This window comes from Mytilus californianus, unplaced genomic scaffold, assembly GCF_021869535.1.
Source record: "Mytilus californianus isolate M0D057914Y unplaced genomic scaffold, xbMytCali1.0.p SCAF_1, whole genome shotgun sequence".
Taxonomy (NCBI): Eukaryota; Metazoa; Mollusca; class Bivalvia; order Mytilida; family Mytilidae; genus Mytilus; species Mytilus californianus.
Window position 1 is genome coordinate 48,476,796 of NW_026262581.1, and position 15,472 is coordinate 48,492,267.

Sequence of the window (15,472 nt, forward strand, 5' to 3'; positions counted from 1 at the left end):
AGCTTTCAGCGACAAAAGTCGCAGGCTCGACAAAAATCTGTCATAATACCATACTTATAAAGATATCAACAGTTTAAGACAATAACTTGCTTTTCAGAAGGGCTACAAATCCTACGATGATACAGTTCAATCTTTTAACCACTTTTTGATTAGTCTTTCTAGATCTACATTTGTATATTACATTTTCTGAAAAATCAAAAATTAAAGCCTACTTCTCTGAATAACTGCATTAAATTCTTTTGCCATACAGCTTTCATAAGGTTGCAGTAAATTTTTTCTAGACTTTGATGAACCAATCTAATCTGCATTATCATCGCTTCACCACAACATCCCGATGCTGAACCTTTTGCTGACTGCCATTCAGGTAAAAAAACATCAATTGACAGGCGAGCATCTTGATAAAGTTCCTTTCTGTACAATTTTCCTTCTATCCCAGTATAACGCCAAAAAAAATCAGCCATTCCTTCCTTAACTTCTAGTCCTCTTACAACACCGTCATATTTTTGTAATTTACCTAAAAGATAAAAATTTCAGGATAAACATCTTAAAAGTAGACTTTGTGAATTTTTGATTCCAGGTCTTTCAACAATTAATATAAAGATAAGAAGATGTGGTATGATTGACAACTCTCCACAAGAGACCAAATGACATAGAAATTAACCATTATAGGTCACCGTAAAGCCTTCAACAAATGAGCAAAACCCATACCGCATAGTCAACTATAAAAGTTATTACACCAATTATATAAAATTTACTTACAAATAACATGAACATAATATATAAGTTTGACCTTTGCATCAAGGATTTAGAAATTTTTTCACACAATTTCGGGCAACTGGAAATGACTTTAGGTCTTTTTTCAAACTGTCGAATTCATACTAGATTCACAGCATCAAAGAAGTTATATTGACAGTTTTGCTGCATTTACTTCATGAAACTTCTTGCCGCTATGCTAAAAAAAGTTCAAGAAGGATTTTTGGAATACAACTGTTTTAAATTGAAATCATTTTAATAACTTAAAATTGTATATTTAACCACCCTACTTTCGATTTTGAGAGACAAAATATAAACAGGAAGTTTCAAGTTAATCATAAATTACAATTATCAAATGGCAGGAAATAATCCTATTTTATATTTATTACCTATAAAATTGTTTGAATATGACTGATAAAAGCTTCCATCATTTATTTTGGCATAAAACCATTTTGCATCTTACAATTTTAAAGTGTTGAATCTGGTGAAGACACTTGCACGCATGAGTATTGTATACTAAATAAAGCACATGTTTGACTTGTTGAGAATTAACTTTTTTCCACATAATTTAATAAAAGTTTAAATTTTTAAATCAGAATTGGTATTGTTTTTGCTGAAAAGTCATTAGATAAAGAAGAAGCTTGTCTTGACAAATACTGATTTCGAATTTCTTTATACATTTGTAATCGTAGTTCTTAACTTAATCACTACTGTCAGCTATGAGAGCACAGGCAAAAATTTATTAGAGATCTGCTGGAGGAATAAAAAGGGTCATTAGGAGTAGCAGATTTAATACCAGAAAAACCTTGAAAAATGAAAAGGCATATATTAAAAAACTCTGATCTCAATGAAATGACCAAATTTATTTCTGTAAAAAATATTTTGAGACCTAGATCCAAATCTGCCATTTCGGTCAAACAGGTTGCCGATGAGGTAATGTCCGACAAATATGACCGTTTACAGCTCCTTGGTTTGCGCCATGTTTATCAGAAAATAAATTAAAAAATATTGTTTTAAAACTTTCTCAAACACAAACACACTTTTGAAGTCGAGATACAAGTACTTTAACCACATGCTATTACCAATGGGCAGTTCATTAAGGGTACATTGGTAGGCAACCAGTTGATATTTACTTCAAAATGTACCTCTGAACTTTGTCATGCCTTTATTATTACTGTTATTTTAATTAATAATTTTGCTTTTACATTTTCTGTCTATTAAAGTTTCTGCAATATTTTTTTATAGGCAACAACTCCTGGCCTAAAAGGGGTCATTTGATGACTTCTGCCAGTTGACCTATTTGTAGATCTTATTGTTCTGGTAATTTTCACCGATAAATTTTCTTTTATCTGTTGTAGTTTCAAAGATAATACCAAAATAAAATGCTCGTCTGGGCGCAGCTTGATACGACCGCAGAGGTCAAACCCTGAACAGTTGGGACAAGTATGGACACAACATTCAAGCTTGATACAGCACTGAATTTGGATTGTGATTAAATATTTGACCCAGAATAGGTTTCTGACACAGAATGAATGTGGTCTAAGAACTTAAAATTTTTTAATTTACCTATTCAAACCATATCATTATTATTTGCTTTTATATATAAATCAGAAATAACCAATTTAAAATGGAAAATTTTAAAGAAAAAAAAAAGGAAATAAAAGGAAATAAAAATCCCTCCCCCAAATTTTTTGAACCCCCTTCTGATTCATCACCCCCAAACTCAAACCCAGCCTTCCCTTTGTGGTATGGTACCTTGCAGTACAATTTCAGAGAAATCCATACACTTGAACACAAGTTATTGTCTGGAAACTAGAAAAATGCTTGTTTATAGTCTCCTTTTTGGCCCCAAATTCCTAAACGTTTAGGGCAATTACCCCCAAATTCAAACCCAGCTTTCCGTTTGTGATATGAAACCTTGTAGTACAATTTCATAAAGATCCATACACTTACACACAAATTATTGTCCTGAAACTAGAAAAATGCTTGTTTTTTGCCCCTTTTTGGCCCCTAATTCCTAAAATTAAATTAAAATAAGCCAACGTTAACGTCATACGTATAAAAACTGTGAAATTTGTAAAAAATTTACTTTTAAGAGGAAAGAACTCTAAAACGGGTTGTCTGATTTCTGAAAATTCTGCTGGAGATAGAATCGACCTGTTGATCATTCAAATAGGTTTCAGATTTGCTCTTACTACTTCGGTTTTTGAAATATAAGCAAAAAACTGTATTTTCACCCTGTTTTATATTTTAGCAACAGCTGCAATCAAACATTCTGCTCAGTAGTTTCAGATGAGAAAATCTTTTAAAAAGTTTAAGATGACAGATGGACACTGAGTGATGGCAAAAAATACCATGGCTTTTTAGGCAAAGTGCGCTAAAAATTACAGGAAATGTTTTATTTCCTACTAGGCAGACAAACACAACATTGGTTGATTCAATAGACTGTGGTCAGATTATTGATAATCAAAGGTTAAGAGAATGCAAGCAGCTGATATTCAACTAAGAATGTAGATCATAGATGAACTATATAGCTACCATATGCCAGTCCTTAATTAAACTCATAAATAAGGATTGTTCAGCAAATAGCCTAAAGAAGACTACCAATAAAAGTGTTCTTTCTTTAAAAACAGATCTTGGGAATATTAATATCTTGTAGAATCCACACAATATTTCTTTTCCTTTATCTAATTTAATGAATTTACCATCAGTATTTTTCAGTTCATCTGGTTTTACATATAGATATCTTATATTGTCACTGGTGTTATAAATGTACTCCATCATGTCTGTGTTCCCAGAAACTACAAAGTAACTGTAGGCAATAGAGGTTGACAAATAATCCCTTGGAATATGAATCAATCTTTCAACTTCGTAACTTCCATTTGAAAGTTTCCTGAAATCAAGCATTAAAAATTGAAACCAGTTTATATCATGAAAGAAAACCTGTAATTTTTTGAAGTTTACTTTAAGATAAAATTCAACAGTATTCATTTCCAGGGTTTGTATTTAGTTATAGAATTTTAAGAGTATTCTTTTAGGAGGCTAAAAAGTCAGATACTAATGCCATACAGTATATATCATTTATTTGTAACAATCAAATAAATGAACATTTTATACTGTAGTAAGACTCATACCATTTTTTTTTCTAATCAGAGACAATGTATGGTTTTCTATATTTCTCTATAGTTGTGTACGGTATGCTTCTAACCAATTTGATAAAATTTGATAAACCACATTATTCAAATTTCTCTCATACTGTGGATTCATTATTATTCGTTGGATACCAATTTTCGTGGATTTCGTGGGTACAAGTGAACCACGAAATTAAATGTTCGACGAATTACAAATTGTATATAGGCTTGTATGCAGAATTCGGGAAAAAACCATGAAATTAAAAATCCACGAACATATTAGTTTTCCTTAAGCCACGAAAATTAGTACCCACGAAAATAAATGAATCCACAGTATAATACCCTGCCATATCCATTCTGAACATCACATTTAGCATTTTTAATTATTTCATTAGAGAAACATGTTCTTCAACTTTAATCTGTTGAATACCATATTTATCTATCCGAGAAAGTTACTTAAAAATTCAAGTCTGCTCTATGGTCGGGTTGTTGTCTCTTTGACACATTCCCCATTTCCATTCTCAATTTTAATGTTTACCGATATAGAATCTATATGTCTTATCTAGCCAACACTATTTTTTCATTTGATATTCATTGTTTTCTGTATAAAAATGATAAAGTCATATCCTATGATATTATACTTACTTTACTGGAAACAATTCATGTTTCCTGCTAGCCCATCCACCAAGCCTATTCAAGGAAAATCTTATATAAGCAGTACAGCTATCATCATAAATTGATGAATGAATTATGGCATGAAAGAAAACATCAAAAGATGAAGAATTTGTTGCTTTTCCTAGTCCTTTGTTTGGGTGGCTTTCTACGGACCTATCAAATAAAGAAATATGCAAACACTGAAACTTGGGAATCTTTTTATGCAATAAAATGAAAAAGGAGATTTACATGAAAGGTTATAGAGTTATCTTTATTAATATTCAACAATCTAGCTTGATTTTCTAACTTAATAAAACTAGAGGCTCTCAAGAGCCTGTGTCGCTCACCTGATTCTACTTTGGTTTTGGAAATCATGTAAATATAGATTAAAATCATAACAGATACCCTAATAATGAGTGAGGCCAAATTTGGTTTAATATTGGTCCTGTAATTTGATAAAAAATCCTGGTGGCCCTCTTGAAAAGTAAATCGGCAACAAAGTAGCAACACTTAATCAGCACCTCATAAGAAACATTTATGCCATATTTTGGTTTCATTCCATTCAGTGCACCTCTAGAAGAAGCATTTGTATGTATTTCCCATAGGGTCTTATGTTAAAGGAAGTCCCCCCATTGGCGGCCATCATGGATGAAGGATCAGCTTCAAAGTAACAACACTTAGTCAGCACCTCATAAGGAACATTCATGCCATGTTTGGTTTCAATCCATTCAGTATGTGGTTCTCTAAAAGAAGACATTTGTATGTATTGTCCATAGGGTCCTTTGTTAAACATTGTCCCCATCTGGCAGCCATCGTGGATGAAGGATCAGCTTCAAAGTTAAAACACTTGGTCAGCACCTCAAAAGGAACATGCATGCCATGTTTGGTTTCATTCCATTCAATGGTTCTCTAAAAGAAAACATTTGTATGTATTTCTCATAGGGTCCTATGTTAAACTAAGTCCTCCGCTGGCGGCCATCTTAGATTATGGATCGGCTTCATAGTAACAACACTTGACAGCACCTCATAAGGAACATTCATGCCATGTTTGGTTTCATTGCATTCAGTGGTTCTCTAAAAGAAGACATTTGTATGTATTTCCAATAGGGTCCTATGTTAAACTAAGTCCCCCGCTGGCGGCCATCTTGGATGATGGATCAGCTTCAAAATAACAACACTTGGTCAGCACCTCATAAGGAGCGTTCATGCCATGTTTAGTTTCATTCCATTCAGTCGTTCTCTAAAAGAAGACATTTGTATGTATTTCCCGTAGGGTCCTATGTTAAACTAAGTCCCCCGCTGGTGGCCATCTTGGATTATGGATCGGCTTCATAGTAACAACACTTTGTCAGCACCTCATAAGGAACATGCATGCCATGTTTGGTTTCATTCCATTCAGTGGTTCTCTAAAAGAAGACGTTTGTATGTATTTCCCATAGGGTCCCATGTTAAACTAAGACCCCCATTGGCGGCCATCTTGGATTATGGATTGGCTTCAAAGTAACAACACTTGGTCAGCACCTCAAGAGGAACATTCATGCCATGTTTGGTTTCATTCCATTCAGTGGTTCTCTAAAAGAAGACATTTGTATGTATTTCCAATAGGGTCCTATGTTAAACTAAGTCCCCCGCTGGCGGCCATCTTGGATAATGGATCAGCTTCAAAGTAACAGCACTTGGTCAGCACCTCATAAGGAACATTCATGCCATGTTTGGTGTCATTCCATTCAGTGGTTCTCTAAAAGAAGACATTTGTATGTATTTCCCATAGGGTCCTATGTTAAACTAAGTCCCCCGCTGGCGGCCATCTTGGATGATGGATCCGCTACAAAGTAACAACACTTGGTCAACACCTCATAAGGAACATTCATGCCATATTTGGTTTCATTCCATTCAGTGGTTCTCTAGAAGAAGTTCAAAATGTAAAAAGTTAACGACGACGACGGATGACGCCGGACAACGCCGGATGGCGGACGCCAAGTGATGAGAAAAGCTCACTTGGCCCTTCGGGCCAGGTGAGCTAAAAAGCAACTATGGAATATAATAACAGTTAAAGTTTACAGTATTTAGTAAAGTGTACTTAAATCTAACTGCATGATTTTCAGGTAAAAAAAAGCATGGCAAGTGTTCTTACACTATATTAATAAGTCAAGGTAAGAAAATATCAATTCTTAAATTCATTTTAAATGTGAACACTAAAAAATATCATTCCTCCGATTCTTCCTTCAAATGATTTGAACTTTAACCTAAAAGTAAAGTAGCAATTAATGGAATAAATCAAATTCTGTCAGGGTAGAGAATAACGAGATTATTTAAGTTTTGTTGGCTTATCTATATAAAATAAATACCTTGCATCTGTTCCATTCTTTGGAGCTGTTTTCTCACTCTCCTAGAAAAAATAAGCGACACACATAATTAATCAGATAAAATCTGAAGTAGGGAGACTCGAGAAATTGCGTCTGCTTATTTTCAAAAGGCTGCACTGCTCACATATAAACTGCGGATTCATTTATTTCATGGGTACCATTTTTTGTGGATATTTGATCAGTGGTTTTGTCAAAGTCTACATGCAAGCCTCAAGAAAATTTTTACTTTGTTGAACATTTAAATTCATAGTTCATCTTTACCATGGTAATCCATGAAAATTGGTATCAAACATCTAATAATGAATCATCAGGAATCATCAGGAATAGAAAATATAAAGAATGTTGGTCTTCACAATTAAAAGAAGTTGCAGGAGTTGTCTTACTAAGCAATACATGCATTCCTTGTAATTTAAAGTATATGATAGCCAGAAGCAGGTAGAGTCGACATTATTAGTCATCGCTGCCAAGCTGCAGACCAAGTATGGAAAAAGGTGTTATAAAATATTATTAAATATATTAATAAAAATCAAAGTATTGGCAAGCAGCAAGTAAGATGATTAACAGATCAGACCATTATAAGCACCTGACAACTTATCAAGGTCAAGTTATCTTCTTACCAAGTATGAAGCCATTCTGTACTACAGTTCCAGAGAAAAATGTAACAAAAGTATTTGCTTTATGGCACTAAATTGTTCCATAAAACTTGTCCTTTTGGAAAATTTATTTTGAGAACCCGACACTTACAGTTATTCAGGAAAATCAGAAAAATTTAATTTATCTCATATCTGCACCTGTTCTTTGTTTCCTGCTTTATTTTCCTTTTCTTTCATTGCTTTTGTAGTTGATCTTGTGATTCTTTTTGAATTATCATTATCTCCTGGCTTATCTTCTGAACTTGCAATCTCCTTTTTATCACTTTCAGAAACCTTCAAAGATAAACAAAGAGTGGATATGAGATCAAACATAAACATATGATTAGGGTATTGCACATATAAAACAAACTGCAGACAAATTTTTTAAACTATTAATACTAAATGTGAATCAATTATCAAAAAAATATATTGTTAAGGGTTCTGTGGATTTGATATTGCAACTGTCAGTGTAAAAGTGTAATGTTGACTGAAAAAAGTAAGTTCATTTATCAATGAAATACAGATTTTTTTTCAAATATCAAATTTTGTTCTTCAGATGCTATTTCCTGATCTTGAAGATTGTCTTTTGTCCAAGTTTCATAATAATCCATGAAGATTTACAAATTTATCATGTAAAAAAATGTTAATCTCAGACTTTCTGTAAATATTAACCACACAAACTATTATTTCATCTTAGTAAAACTAAGTAAAATACTGGAAAATGAAAAACAAATATACATATTCAAAATTTTGGTTCGGACATTATCTCTTAATTATAACAAGAGTGCACACGCTGAATTGTCTCGCCTTCTTTACTAACCATTGATTTTATGTTGATAGTCCTTAATATAAAGCTTTCCTACAAGTAACACATAAACTTAACATGATCCAAGAAAATGAGGTCAAGGTCAGATAAACCAAATGAGAAATACATGTACACCTTACAATCATTCAATAAACCAAACATAGTTGACCTATTGCTTATAGTTTCTAAGAAACAGTCTTAACCAAGAAAACTTAACATTGACCAATGAACCATGAAAATGAGGTCAAGGTCAGATGAACCATGCCAGACAGACATGTACACTTTACAATCAATGTATGCATTAAATATAGTTGACCTATTGCTTATAGTATCTAAGAAACAAACTTATCCATGAAAACTTATCATTGACCAATGAACTATGAAAATGAGGTCAAGGTCAGATGATACCTGCCAGACAGACATATACACCTTACAATCCTCCCATACAACAAATATAGTTGATCTATTGCTTATAGTTGAAGAAAAAAAGACCAAAACACAAAAACTTAACACTGAGAAATGAACTGTGAAAATGAGGTCAAGGTCAAATAAAGCCTGCGAGACTGACATGTACATCATAAAATATTTCCATACACCAAATATAGTTGACCTATTGCATACAGTATAAGAAAAAAGACCAAAACTCTGACCACTGAACCGTGAAAATGTGGTCAAGGTCAGATGACACCTACCAGTTGGACATGTACACCTTACAATCATTCCATATACTAAATATAGTAGACCTACTGCTTATAGTATCTGATATATGGACTTGACCACAAAAACTTAACCTTGTTCACTGATCCATGAAATGAGGTTGAGGTCGAATGAAAATTGTCTGACAGGCATGAGGACCTAGCAAGGTACGCACATACTAAATATAGTTATCCTATTACTCATAATAAGAAAGAAATAAACATTACAAAAAATGTTGACTTTTTTTCAAGTAGTCAATGAACCATAAAAATGAGGTCAAGGACAATGGACATATGACAGACAGGAAACTTCATATCATCTATTTACAAAGTATGAAGAATCCAGGTCTTCTAGCTTCTAAAATATAAAGCTTTTAAGAAGTTAGCTAATGCCGCCGCCGCCGGATCACGATCCCTATGTCGAGCTTTCTGTGACAAAAGTCGCAGGCTCGACAAAAAAGCTTTGCCAAAGTTTATAAAATTCAATGAATGTTTGACAAAGTAAAATGTCTAACAAACATTAATGTATTCCATACCAAAAGCCTCAGAAGGATTCTACAAATCTTTCGGCCACAAAAAAATCTCAAACCAGAACCTTCTCACTAAATGCCAACAAGACGATATAGCCGCTACTATAATGAGAAGACACTGGAGGTGGATTGGACATGTCCTAAAGAAAGAGAATAATGATCTCATTAGATAGCACTCCACTGGACCCAAGAAGGTAAAAGAAAGAGAGGAAGACCCAAAATGACATGGAGGAGATGTAGAGGCAGAGACTGGTCAACATCAACAGACATGGGGCACATTACAGAAAGCTGCCAACGACTGACAAACAAAAGTGGAAAATCTTCGTTACAAGCCAATGGTGTACAGGGCAGTAAGTAAGTTAGTAATGCATTCTATGTTTAAAACAGTTGAGAAAAAATATTTGGTTTTTATAATTTAAGAAATAATGACAAAAAAGTAGAACACAAATATTGTAATAAGGCTGAATTAAATTGTAATTCTATACATTTTTTTTTCACAACCTACAGATTCCAATCTTTCACATAAAAAATCCATAAACCAACAAATTAAAACAAACTGGACATAATATGACTGTTAAATGTCCCATAAGTCTAGAGAGACTCACCAGAAAATTTTCTAAATAAAAAGAAAGCGTACATTCACCAATCAAAAAAATATGTGCAAAAAGTTACAAAAACATTGTAAGCCAATGGATACCAAGAAATTGCAAGAGTTCATGAAGCCTAAAACATTTAAAAAAAAATAATAATACATTGTTTCAGGAGAACATAATAACGAAGAACATTTTGCCTCTTCATTTTGTAAAATTACAGCCTGTCCTGATCAAACCCATTGTGTGAATTTTCTCTTGAATTTAGATTTTTAAAAGTCATGGTTTATGCATACATCATGTTTGCTATTCTCTGCATTTGTATTATTCATTGTATCTGTAGTGGCTTTTTGTTCTTGCTTTGTGCTATCTACTTCAGCTGCTATATTGGAATTTTCTTGAGGTGGGTCAACACTGCTTCCAGATTCTTGTATTCCATACTTTTCAGCATCACTTTTACCAGTCTGTTAAAGAAAAGAATTACCGTAATCTGGCTTGTATAGTTCGCACTGGTAAATAGTCCGCACCCCCTTCTCGCCACAAAATTTTAGGTAAAAAAACTTTTTGTAACTGTCTGAAAATGTCTATAGAAACTCTGGTAATTTCAAATTGTGAGTGGTCATTTGCGGTATTTTCATGGAAAAACCTGTTTTCCATCATCAGATAGAAGTTTAAAATGCTTGTAAATGATTCTAGAACACTTCAAGAGTGTTAAAATAAGTCAAAATCACAAAAACAAACAATTCAGAAACTTGTGTATCTTTAAACCGGAAGTTCAAATAGCACGTGTACCGGTAAATGAAAATAAATACTGTTAGAGTGTACTTATCCGTACTTAATAGATATCACTGGAATACAACTTTGAAAGTAAAACAGTTCCATCCTTGATTAAAATAATGTTTAACATATCAATCACATTAATGTTTGAAGCATCTTAACTATAACAAAACACATGCGTGGTTATGAAACACCAAAACGGAATGAATACGTTTTGTAGTTTTTACATCGTAAGCCGGTTTCTTGTTGACTTTTACACTTTTTCGTTCCGTTAAATTCAAGCAGATTCCAGTTTATTTTAAGAAATGCAGTGAAAAGAAAGGAGAAATTTGTAGTGAAGCATTTAATTTTTGAATTTATCAGTTTATATTTGATAATGAACAAGAAATGAATGTAACAGGATGCTGTTACGAAGTCTCCCAAACGAAGCTCCCATAATTCGTAATTCCCAGGGTCACCTGACATTGGGCAACTTCCAGTGAAAATTGGTTTGGTCCAGTAAAGTTATATGCATAAGTGATGCCTGGGGACTAACCTTGTATATCATTCAAATCATCTTGGCAAGACAAACCAGAATATATATGGTTTAGGGGTGGGGATCTCGACCACTTACAAGATACTAGAACATTGGGGGTGGGGAGGAACCCCTGGGGACTGGCCCTATACGTCATTCAAATGTTCATTACATGACGAACAGGAATATATATGGTTAAGGGGTGGGGATCTCAACCATTTAAAAAATATTAGAACATTGGGGGTGGGGGGGACCCCTTGGGACTGACCGTATACATCATTCAAATGTTCGAGACATGACAAATAGGAATATATATATGGTTTAGGGGTGGGGATCTCAACCATTTACAAGATATTAGAACTTTCTCAAATGGCAGGGGGTGGGGGTGACCCCTGGGGACTAACCCTGTATTTCATTTGATGTGCTTTATCATGACAAACCAGAATATATATGGTTTAGGGGTGGGGATCTTGACCACTTAGAAGATATTAGAACTTTCTTAAATGGCAGGGGGTGGGGGTGACCCCTGGGGATTAACCCTGTATTTCATTTGAAGTGCTTTATCATGACAAACCAGAATATATATGGTTTAGGGGTGGGGATCTCGACCATTTACAAGATATTAGAACTTTCTCAAATGGCAGGGGGTCGGGATGACCCCTGGGGACTAACCCTGTTTATCATTCAAACCATCTTAGCATGCCAAACCAGAATATATATGGTTTAGGGGTGGGGATCTTGACCACTTAGAAGATATTAGAACTTTCTTAAATGGCAGGGGGTGGGGGTGACCCCTGGGGACTAACCCTGTATTTCATATGATGTGCTTTATCATGACAAACCAGAATATATATGGTTTAGGGGTGGGGATCTCGACCATTTACAAGATATTAGAACTTTCTCAAATGGCAGGGGGTCGGGATAACCCCTGAAGACTAACCCTGTATATCATTCAAACCATCTTAGCATGACAAACCAGAATATATATGGTTTAGGGGTGGGGATCTTGACCATTTACAAGATATTAGAACTTTCTTAAATGGCAGGGGGTGGGGGTGACCCCTGGGGACTAACCCTGTATTTCATTTGATGTGCTTTATCATGACAAACCAGAATATATATGGTTTAGGGTGGGGATCTCGACCATTTACAGATATTAGAACCTTCTCAAATGGCAGGGGGTAGGGATGACGCCTGGGGACTAACCCTGTATATCATTCAAACCATCTTAGCATGACAAACCAGAATAAATATGGTTTAGGGGTGGGGATCTTGACCACTTACATGATATTAGAACTTTCTTAAATGGCAGGGGGTGGGGGTGACCCCTGGGGACTAACCCTGTTTTTCATTTGATGTGCTTTATCATGACAAACCAGAATATATATGGTTTAGGGGTGGGGATCTCGACCATTTACAAGATATTAGAACTTTCTCAAATGGCAGGGGGTCGGGATGACCCCTGGGGACTAACCCTGTATATCATTCAAACCATCTTAGCATGACAAACCAGAATATATATGGTTTAGGGGGTGGGGATCTTGACCACTTAAAAGATATTAGAACTTTCTTAAATGGCAGGGGGTGGGGTGACCCCTGGGGACTAACCCTGTATTACATTTGATGTGCTTTATCATGACAAACCAGAATATATATGGTTTAGGGGTGGGGATCTCGACCATTTACAAGATATTAGAACTTTTTCAAATGGCAGGGGGTCGGGATGACCCCTGGGGACTAATCCTGTATATCATTCAAACCATCTTAGCATAACAAACCAAAATATATATGGTTTAGGGTGGGGATCTTGACCACTTACAAGGTATTAGAACTTTCTTAAATGGCAGGGGGTGGGGGTGACCCCTGGGGACTAATGCTGTATTTCATTTAATGGGCTTTATCATTTAGAACATTTTCAATTAAAAAGATTGTGTCTATCACAAACGGTTTTCAATTTATAATCATTTGAAAATTTTAAAAAATAAAATCCCATAGGGTTCTATAGTAAAACCCTCTTTTCTTTTTGCCCCTCAAAGTACCCCTTTATAAACCCCATTGCACAAACAAAACCCTGATTGCACCACTAGACATGTTAGTCTAACATATTGTGAAACCCTACGTTAATCTGACAAGCGGTTTTGGAGAACGGGTGCGGACAAGTTCAAATTTAAAAGCGGCGGAAGAAGAAGAAGAATAATAATAATAATAAGAACTGAGCAAAAACAATAAGTCTTCCCAAACTTCGTTTGGGAGACTTAATAATAAGAACTGAGCAAAAACAATAAGTCTTTCCAAACTTCGTTTGGGAGACTTAATAAAAATTACACATTAATATGGATGAGGTAAAATTATTAGTTTTGGAAATGATAAGAGTGCATGCCCTCTACAATGTCAATAACAAACATGGGGGAACGTTAACAAACATCGCGAATTCGAATTTTTTTTCTCTTATTTCTTGCTTATTGTACTCTATAGTCCCCACCCCTGTCTGGAAGGTTCAATTTTAGAGAATAAAACCGCGGACTATACAAGCCTTTATTCGGTACTGCATTTAATGTTTTTAAAATCAGTGGTTTCTATATATGCGGCCAGTTTTTATTGGTGGAAGAAGCAGAAGTGCCCGGAGGAATTCTGGCAACCCAAGTCAAGATTAGAGTCTAACCCACCTGCCACATGCATATTTTTTTGAAAAAAAAACATTGATATGAAATAAGTGAAGCCAACAAATACATATTGCATAACACTGAAGCTCATACTTATTCTTTGTCTTCTATCTTTACAATTTAGACAAAAATTAAAAGTTATGCTTTTGTTTCAAACGCTTATAACAGCTGTATTTTGAAAGAATATTTTGCTATCTAAGCAGTCATTTTGATTCAATTTTGTCAAAATAAGCTCAAAACACGCTGATGTGTTATTAACTTGCAAGTCAATAATTCAACCTATTTTAAATCAGTATTCATACCTCAATTTGACCCTGAGCTGGAGATGGGTACTGAATATGCTAAGCATGTTTAGTTATTAAAAAAAATAATGTCAACTTTAAAAATTGAAACAAGAGAGCCACCATATAGAACCATTTTGTTGACTGATTTGCCCCACAAGAAATCCTTATACAAGTAAAAATATGATTTACATATTTCCAGATTTAATTAATAATCATTTTTATATTGGGATATATGACCATCTGCATTCTTCAGAGGTCATCTTGATGGTGAATTTAGATGACGTTTAGCCTAAATTATACACAAAATGCTGATACTTTATAACAAATCCATGCATTGTTCATTGTTTGTTTTAACTTTTTGCAATTTGGATAAATGTTTAAGCATGTTTTAAATCAAATATAGGAATTTGAGCCAAATCAGTGAACAAGGAATTTGACAGCAATTGGCCTGTAAAGTCTTCCAAAATAAGAAATTCTGTAGACGTTTAATAAACTAATACATCTAATTCTGCAGTAAATCTTGCATGTTGTCTTTAATTTCAATATGTTTAATAGTTTAAACTGTAGAATACCATACTTAGCTATATATTTCTATGTTAATTCACCTTGTAATCTTATAACCCAATTACTATAAATCAGAAATGTTTCATTATTGAGAAAATCACAAAGGGATAAATTTTGCCAAAACTTAAAATTGCAGTTAAAACAAAAATAGAATACAAGTTTTGGATTGAAAATTATTCACACAAATTAGTATCCATAAATGGCGGAACAAACGACAACACAAAAGAAAACCAAGGTTGCTATCTTATCAGTGCAAATGATGCATATGAACATTCCTTGTTCTTCAACAATTATAAATGTGATAATTTTAAGATACTATATGGCTTCATTTTTATTTGTGCAATACCAATGCAATGTTCATAGATTTTGTGGGTACAGGTGAACCCCGAATTTTCTATAGCTTTGTATGCAGACTTTTGTAAAACCACAAAATCAAATTTTCACAAAAATATTTTTTTCCTTAATCCATAAAAATTGGTACCCACAAAAAAAAAAAAATCTGTAGTAGATCTAA

At 34.1% G+C, this 15,472-nt stretch overlaps 1 protein-coding gene across 3 annotated transcripts in view; it reads right to left on the reverse strand.

Annotated features, from left to right (window-relative positions):
* LOC127719991 (uncharacterized) overlaps nt 1-15,472 on the reverse strand; it is a 55,009-nt gene that overhangs the window by 14,216 nt on the left and 25,321 nt on the right. For 2 of the 3 annotated variants that reach the window (XM_052226402.1, XM_052226386.1), the window contains 6 exons: nt 10,453-10,620; nt 7,696-7,830; nt 6,887-6,927; nt 4,530-4,712; nt 3,459-3,646; nt 213-514 (listed from right to left, as the gene is read on the reverse strand). In XM_052226402.1, the coding sequence (XP_052082362.1) occupies nt 213-514; nt 3,459-3,646; nt 4,530-4,712; nt 6,887-6,927; nt 7,696-7,830; nt 10,453-10,620 (1,017 nt within the window). The remainder of the gene's footprint in view (nt 1-212; nt 515-3,458; nt 3,647-4,529; nt 4,713-6,886; nt 6,928-7,695; nt 7,831-10,452; nt 10,621-15,472) is intronic. The other variant, XM_052226391.1, reaches the window with a different exon arrangement.